Genomic DNA, 9,173 nt, shown 5'->3' with positions numbered 1-9,173 from the left:
GACGACTCTACATGTTTCGACGTTACATGAGGATGACCTTGTAACGTCGAAACATGTAGAGTCGTCAATTTTTTGAAGGCCATAGATAGGCCTAAATAAAATTGTGTACCAGTTTAACGTTGAATATTATTTATGATTTTAAAGTAATAATTTGTTACACCTGGCAGATTCAGAATGCTGAGCTCTCATCTTTGAGTAAAATTGAGCTTCAATCTCTTCTTTATGAGTCTTTCTAAGTTAAGACACTAAACATTTATAATGTGTTACACTTCTTTAAAAGGGAAAATTTTTAGTGACATCGGTAATCACCGAAATAAACTGTAATATTTTATTAACCAATGTAATGTTCGTAGTAGTCGTTATCGGTTAAGTCATGTGTGTTTTCACACAATCTTTAAAAACACCGCATTTCATAATAGTTCGGTGATTACACGTGAAATCGTCTAAGTTCCCTGAAGTGTAAGAGCAGATTTCGTGGGTAAATTACTTTTGTACATCCTTAAGTGTCTTCTAGATTCCTGTATTAAGATATACATTCCTTTACCTAATCAGACAATATTAAACATCCGAAATTTACATTACGTTACAGATTAATAAGATAATTCGTTTTTGCATTTGGCACTATAATAACGGCCAAATATACAACCGTTATTCGGAATTTTAGAATTAAGTGCCGTATTAAGTGCCGTATTTATCTTAATATTAAAGAGATGCACTTGATATATTTATGTATCAATGGTTAACAATGATATTAGCTCGACATGGCCAGGTGGTTAGGGCACTCGACTCGCAATCTGTGGGTAACGGGTTCGAATCCCCGTCACACCAAACATGCTCGCCCTTTCAGCCGTGGGGGCGTTATAATGTGACGGTCAATCCCACTATTCGTTGATAAAAGAGTAGCCCAAGAGTTGGCGGTGGGTGGTGATGACTAGCTGCCTTCCCTCTAGTCTTACACTGCTAAATTAGGGACGGCTAGCGCAGATAGCCCTCGTGTAGCTTTGCGCGAAATTCAAAACAAACAAATAAACAATGCTATTTTCTGTGCTAATTTTTTCAGTTAACAATGCAATTGTAAATACGCGGATGTTATTCTGAAATGAAGATATCAGTGATTATAAATATGTCGAACATTTTGAAAAATACTAGATTTGGTTTAAAGCATGATTCAATTATATTTAATTCTGTTTGTTATTTATTAAGTGGTCTACTCTTTAGTAGCTCGGCGATAAGCTTGAGGGCTTATAACAGTAAAATTCGGGAGTCAATCCCTGCTGGTAGCATAATGCAGATAGCCGCCCATTGTTCAAATATGCATTTAAGTAAGCTAAACGATCTAACAGAATGTTGAATAATTCAAATGATGTTGCTGTTGTTTGTTAATAAGCAAAAAGCAATACAACGGACTATCTGTTCTCTGCACACAACAGGTATCGAAACTCGGTTCTAGCGGTATAAGTCCGCAGACATACCGCTGGGCCATTAGGGGGCAATCAAATTATTATTCATGGCACCGAGAGGAGGGGAAGCGCTGTTCAACTTTGTCAGTGAGATTTTGGCTTTGAGAAATTTGGTCAGTACTGTGCAATTATAGCCCTATAGTATAACATACATTACTGGCTACAACATTGAAAATGGATCAATACATGTAGCGCCTCTCCCCTTTAAAAATATCGGAGGAGAAATTATTCCATTCTTCCTGGTAGTAACACCTGTGAGAATACGCATAGTTTCATAAAGAATCTGATAAAATGTGTTTATTATGTTTTGAATGTATTTTTAAACACTTCAAGCATGTTTCTTTCCAATACTGTTCTTGTAGCTTCACAGCAGAAACGTTTCTTTCTTTTTTTAGCGATTGGACAAAAATAAAGATGGCGTGGTTACTTTTGATGAGTTTATGGACACCTGTCTGAAGGTTAGCATAACCTTTTATGTTTTTAATTAATTTTGAATACAGATATAAACAGTGATATTTAATGTTCGTTTAAGTCATAATAGTTAAGTATAAGTTAAGAAAGAATTTAATTATCAAGATTTCGCTATTGCTAATATTAGTTTTAGTTTCATTTTGACTATGTGCAGAAATGATTCTGGATTTTCGTGAAACATATGTGCTCAGTATACTAAGCCGCTGAAAACAAATGTTTAAAAATCAGTAAACTACTTACTAATAAATAAACTCACTAAGAAACCACTTATTAATAGTGTTAATAGTCTTATTTATTACTTCTTAGTATGTTGTCAAATATTCTAAACGGATACACAAGGAAAGGAGTCAATCTTTGAACTCTTTATAGTGAGAGAGGGAAATTAAATATCGCAATTCGATGATGGTTTATCAAAATCAAAAAGTGTAGATTAAAGAACGTGGTATCGCTTGTATTAATTCTTTATATGTTTCCATTTATTGAACTTTGTTCTTCATTGTTTCCTTAAATTTGGAAAGAACCGGATCCTACTCTCACTTCAAACCAATTTCCATTGGCGAGAACAAAAGTGGAATTTTTTGCCAGCCAGAATGGTAGCTATCATAGCAATGCTGATGTAGGGCAAAGTAAAGGACTGCTGTTAGATCCACAATGTGTTCAACACTGAAGCAAAATTTGCTATCATTCCGGATTGCTTGTGTTATTTTCCTGTTTGTGTCCTAGTTAACCTAGTTGTTTTTAGTATAAAAGATGCAACAGCAGCTCTAACCCTTTCTTGGTCTCCCTGATTCTATATTCTATTTGGTATTCAAGTAATGAGAGATATGCCGAGGTTCATTTACAAGCGCGAGGTATAGGCAATATTTCTTCCAATTTTGGATAGGCTTGCACCTCAAGCAAGTGACTCATGTGAAAGCCTAGCCAATGCCTCTTTTGTAATTGGCCTACCAACTGTCTACAGAATCCAAAAGGTGCTAATTCCAGGCATTTGGTCTGGTCAGCAATGGTGAGGCAACATAAATTAACCCATTGTCTCTCAGAAGTAAGGCAAAAAGATTTAAGCTGCTTACTAAAATGTTTCAGACAGGTCATGACTTGGAATATTTGGTTCTGGGAACAAACAATGCAGTTATAAGGCAGCCAGTTCAGCCAAGATGGACTAGACCCAATAAACATGGATATTTAGATCTCATTACCTTGGCTGAACTAATATTTGGCAGAATAGTTATCTGAAACAACACTCAACCTAAGAACTTCGGAGCAAGTGGCACACACCTCCAATTGGAGTGATTATTATTCCAGCAATATGTGGGAATGCCAGCAACATCTTAGTTTCAGGTGGAGCTGGTTAAATGAGCATTCGTTAAAACAATATCTTGGTCTGCTGAGTATGAACGTCGATCTTCACAGTCAACAGAGTACTCGAACTTTTTTGATAAAAATCATTCCACCAACCATGTTTCTTCTCCATGTATTGCGGATGGTGATTTCTGAGACTTGGAACACTGATATCCTGGCATACTATACGGAGTTTCACCTAAGACCTCAATATACTAAAGCTTAGACTTATAGTTATGGCTGTCATTATACAAATTCTCCCCCTAAACTCGCTAAAAACACCAGGTCAACAAGTATCAATAGCAACCAAAGAAGGCTTACTCATGGTTCAGCTCTACCAAACGTGGAGAAAACTTTCACTGCGGTATTCCAGTTAAATAATAATAATAGTGTAATTGAAAGAATGGAACGAAACAGCGTTCATGATAAGTAGTAGAAGCTGTTTGATTTAACAAAAGTTTGGACACCACAACATAATAGAACACTGTAACTCTATATCACTAACAAAACAATTATATAATCAGAACACTTCTAATGGCCAGCTTGTACTGAACTGAAAAATATAAAGGACATAAAGAGCCCCTTTCAACTGAAACATTAATGCATTTACAACTACGTCTTTACTTCTTGAAATCACAATCGACCTAATAAAAACATTACATCTGTTAGTTCAGCCAAAAGGAGCTCGTAGCTAGCTTTATCTTTCCGTGTGAATGTCATTTCAGGTACTTCACCAAATCAGCTTGATAGTTGCCAAACCAGATTGATCAATAGAAACACAAAGGGTGTCCACGTTGAAATCATAAATACAATACTCTAGAGTCATGTTTACACAAGTTCAACCATTTGAAACGAGTTTCGATTTTTAAAAAAATATATATTAATAATACCTAATATAAAACTGTAGGAAGATATTGTTTATAGCAGTAATATGCTACATAATATTGTAAATGAATTTTCTATTAGACGATGTAATCAAACTTTATTTTTTATATTCATTTTTGAGATTAAAATTTTTATACTGATCTAAAGGTTTTAGCTGTTACTACCATAACTTGAATTACTGCTTGCTGAGTACCATAACTTGAATTACTGCTTGCTGAGAGAAGCTAACAAAACGTAATAAGCATTCCTTTTTGCATTACAAAATGTAGATGAATTTTATTGCAATTAAATTTATTTAGTGTTAATTCTAGATGTTTAAAAATTAATTCATTCCTTTATAAAAAAAAATCCTGAACTTGAGTTGTTGATCACCAACAGAGCGTTGATTACGTTACAACTGTAAGCAAATTCTCCTTTTTGTGGGGTTTGAGACCCCAATGATTTTTATCCTCACCCTATATTACAAGTTATGCATATAATGTCATAAAATAAGTCTCACTTTGTCAAATATAACTGCTTCTCAAAGTAACGTGACTGGTAACCTCATATGAATCATCTTTAACTTTTCATTCTTATATGGTTTGTTTAATATTGATTTATTATTCCTGCAAATATCACAAAAGAGAAGAACCAGCAATAAAAAAACAGTAATATATTTATTTTAATCAATATACTATTCAAAGAACGTCGTGTAGTTTGCAATTATGTTTCTGTGTTGAATATTTAGTGGCTTCTTAATAATCACACTAATTTAAGTTTGTATTTTGTTTACTTAAATCCAATGTGTGTGGAAAATGTGAGTAAAAACAATCAAAAATCACTTTCATTAGTAGCACTATTTTTTTACAATATTTCACTAATGATGAAACTTTGGCTTGGATTTAAGAGGCTAGGCGTAGTCTGAACAACTACTTCTCTACAGAATTACTTATAAATAAACACCCTTTAAAATATTTACAGAATGACATTCTAAACACAATTTCAAAGTAAAAAGAAGCTGAGAAGACAATGTAATAGTGCTTTGTTCCCTCAACGGAATGGAATCACAGTAAAAAAATACAAAAAGACTGCCGTGATACGATAAAAAATAACAAAATCTATCTGTGTGATTACCGGATTTAAAGTCAGAAAACCATTGTTTTCTTTAACGTAGAGCATAAGCCTTTCTCTCTTCATTGAGCACTCTATCATGGTCTTATTCTCATTCAAACAAGCCAAGGTAGAAGAAAATCCTGATCATTTCTCATTTGTAAGCTGGGATCGAGCCAATGGTCAGTAATCAACCTAACAATTGATTTTTATGCTGGCAGTTTATGCCACAACATCAGTATTTCTCTCTTATAAAAAGAAGTCATCGTTGACTTATTCTATCTCGCTCACACTAGCTCAGTATAAATCAGAAAGTCTGACGTAGAGTAAGAGTTTAGCTTTTTAAATTAGGAGCTACAATAATAACAACATATCAAATAGAGCTCCCTCAAATTAGATGCTACTAAGCAAATACATATATGCTAATTAATTGCTCGGTGTTATCTAGTATTGACTTAAGTAAGATAAACACTATTTACCTAAACTGCTACAATAATGCTACTTCTAACTCAAGCAATTGTAGGAGTTCTTACCATACAAATGGGCGAGTCGTATAATCTTGTGGAATCTCTTTACACTTATCAACTACATTTTTTTACTCATAAATATCGTAATACTTTTTGCTACAACAATCAATAATAACCAATGGTAATCAATTGTTCACCAGATTTATCGTCCACATTTCGCATTCTATTATTATCGTAATACTTTTTACTACAACAATCAATAATAACCAATGGTAATCAATTGTTCACCAGATTTATCGTCCACATTTCGCATTCTATTATTATCGTAATACTTTTTACTACAATAATCAATAATAACCAATGGTAATCAATTGTTCACCAGATTTATCGTCCACATTTTGCATTCTATTATTGAAATATTATATTAAGCCTTTTTATCATTCATATGTTTCTGCTTGACTATAATAAAACTGTACAAGATTTTTTACAGTCAACCAATACTGTAGCGAGACTATATCACACCTGGAATTAAGAATAGTTCGTAACTATCCGATTAGTCACCTGTAATACTTCTGTTCAGTCTATTGTGTTTTTAACAGCTCAGTCACCAAGAGCATTTACAGTTCAAACTGGAGTAATCCTTAACCAGTCAGTTACCTGTGGCACTTCTGTTCAGTCTATTGTGTTTTTAACAGCTCAGTCACCAAGAGCATTTACAGTTCAAACTGGAGTAACCCTTAACCAGTCAGTTACCTGTGGCACTTCTGTTCAGTTTATTGTGTTTTTAACAGCTCAGTCACCAAGAGCATTTACAGTTCAAACTGGAGTAATCCTTAACCAGTCAGTTACCTGTGGCACTTCTGTTCAGTCTATTGTGTTTTTAACAACTCAGTCACCGAGAGTAGTTACTGTTCAAGCTGGAGTAAATTAGAAATACAGACACTGTTCATATTGATATCATCTATAAAAGTGACGAACTCTAGGGTCATATTTACAAAAGTCCAGTACCAGACATGCCATTTGGAGATAGAATATCAGGCAAGGTTACTAGAAGATTCATAAATGAAGTCACCATAAGCGACCAATCAGACGTTTAATTTTCAATACACCTCACATCGATCATCTGTGGTTGGTAATGTCTGACCCAACTTTTCAGTCAGTTTTTGTCGGTGTTTTTGATGTGTATCTACCTTTAATGATTTGTGTGGTTGATATTTAGAAAACTAGATATTCTATAAAGAACGAGTCACGTGTTTACTGTTTAAATCTTTTCAATCTGCTTAAACTGTTACCTTAAACCATTCAGAGCTAATCCTATAATTATCCTGTGATAATTAAATAACGTAATTCAAATAAAAAAATACAGTTGTGCGAATAACTTCTAACCTCCTGAAGCGTAAAAACTAACCTAAAATGGGTTATAGTTTATTTTAGAAAGGATAGCTTCACAATTCAAAATACAAAGCACTTTCAAGTCTCTAAACGGCACAGATGAAATGGAGCTACGATTGGATTTTATTGTCTTTTATTGGTGCCATTAGGATCTTTTAGCTGATTATTCTATCAAAATATTGCCTAATGGTTTTAATCAGAGAGTTGTACAATGAAAGTATATATACATATAAGAAATAGTAATTAACTTTAGAAAAGAACAAAATTATTTTTGGTTTGGAAAAGCTTTTGTATCATTAACTATTGTTGATTTACGATGAAACCAATAACCACAAAGACTATCTTTCAGGACGAAGATATGATGAAGTCTCTTAACTTATTGGACACAATCCTATGACCAGCGAAAACGAGATCAAAAAGGAGAGTAATCGATGACTCTTATGGAAAAGAAAAATCCCTGAACTTCGTGCCATATGTGGTTAGATTTCAAAACAAAGTGTGCCAAGGTTTCCAAGTTCTTTACTTCCATTTTATTTTTCTGTGATGAAGTCGTATGAGTTATGTTTGCTTTCAAAGCTATATCTTAGCAGAAAGTATTGTGACATATCAATTTTAGGAAAAACAAATTGGAATAACCAGTATATATCAGTTTGTTTCTCATGAAATATTTGATTAATATTTGTATCACAACTTATAGTACTTCTCACTATTTTAAAGACTATTTTTAGCCATTCGTCCAGTGGTAATTTTGCTTGTTAAGTCTAAGGTAAGCTTTATCAGAATATAGTTTATTTAAAACTGCTTCATTTGTAATATAACGAGAGGGTTGATCTCCGACAAAAAGGGATCTATGCTTTTATTTTTAAGGTAAATATAAATGTTTCCTTTATTAACAATTCTAAGACCAAGAATAGATTTTGAAATTGTTGTCTTTATTACGTTATTTTGCTTATATTAGTATTGATTGACTGCTATCAAATAAAAAAGAAACACTTCCAAAAATAAGCAACTTTTTCACAACTTCTTTTAAAAACCATTTACGAACAGTATTTCTAACAATATTTTATTAAGACAATATATTTAAAAATTTTTAACTAAGCCTCCTTTAACTGACGATTTTTTATGACCAGTTTATTTTTTTTTTCATCGACGCTATCTTATTCTCGCAAACGCACAAACGATTTAAAATCAAATTATTATACTGTACACATAAGCGTTTAGTTTAAAAGAAAATTTATCTCTTGTTTCACATAATATTGCTTTTCGAGAATTGTACCGGGTGATCCAAAAGTTAGTTGTCCTACAGCTTTTCTGTGAGGATAACATGTAACTTGCTGCACCGAAACCTGTTGTTACTTTGTTAGTCTGTTGATATTCAGTTCCAATATATTCGCAGAGTAATCAGAAACAGATGACAATTTGAAATAATTAATATATTAGTCTGGGGCAGCTAGCTTTTGAATCACCCTCTGTTGTATTATCTCAAATCGATTTCTGGTTAAAGTATTATACAGGGTGAATCAAAACTCCTGATTTTTGTTATTGTTCTGAAATAGGTGTGGAATATCTGAAATCGACTGATTTAGAGTTTGTTTTGGCATATTGTGGACCATTTGTTACCTGAAATGATGTCATGATATAAAAGCCAAATCAAATTCCATTTCTGAGACTATCAATTTCAAATGTTTCCATACAAAAGTTGTAGCACACAACTATATTACCCCAGAAATGTTTCCTTGTGGGTTTCGTATAAGTTTGCATAATTTTTAAATAAAACAATATTTCACTTTAATAAAGAGTGAGCAATAAAACTGTGTACATTTAACGTCTACCAACTCCCTTTTACTGTATATTTCTGTACCCAATTTACCCACCCTGGCCATCATCGTGCACTTAAACTGCTCTAAAATATTCCTCACGACCCAGAAAACAATGATACACAGAACATGACATGGTGAATATACTGAAATGGTGATACTTTATATATATAATGCTAATGGAATGCTGTAGTAGTAGTAAGAATGTTTGCAGCAAAAACTCCTGGGCAGCGACACCCAGGTTCATCCACAAT

The 9,173-nt window shown here is 33.3% G+C and overlaps 1 protein-coding gene across 1 annotated transcript in view; it reads left to right on the top strand.

The window, feature by feature from the left end:
* The window catches only part of LOC106457446 (Kv channel-interacting protein 1-like), a 68,493-nt gene extending 60,972 nt beyond the window's left edge, over nt 1-7,521 (top strand). Inside the window, exons 7-8 of the mRNA XM_013916866.2 lie at nt 1,856-1,918; nt 7,452-7,521. Coding sequence (XP_013772320.2) covers nt 1,856-1,918; nt 7,452-7,499 — 111 coding nt within the window. The 3' untranslated portion in view covers nt 7,500-7,521. The remainder of the gene's footprint in view (nt 1-1,855; nt 1,919-7,451) is intronic.
* Nucleotides 7,522-9,173: the final 1,652 nt, after the last annotated feature.

The sequence above is a fragment of the Limulus polyphemus genome, unplaced genomic scaffold (assembly GCF_000517525.1).
Source record: "Limulus polyphemus unplaced genomic scaffold, Limulus_polyphemus-2.1.2 Scaffold332, whole genome shotgun sequence".
Taxonomy (NCBI): domain Eukaryota; kingdom Metazoa; phylum Arthropoda; class Merostomata; order Xiphosura; family Limulidae; genus Limulus; species Limulus polyphemus.
The sequence above is the reverse complement of the archived record's forward strand: the minus strand, read 5'-3'. Positions and strand labels throughout refer to the sequence as shown.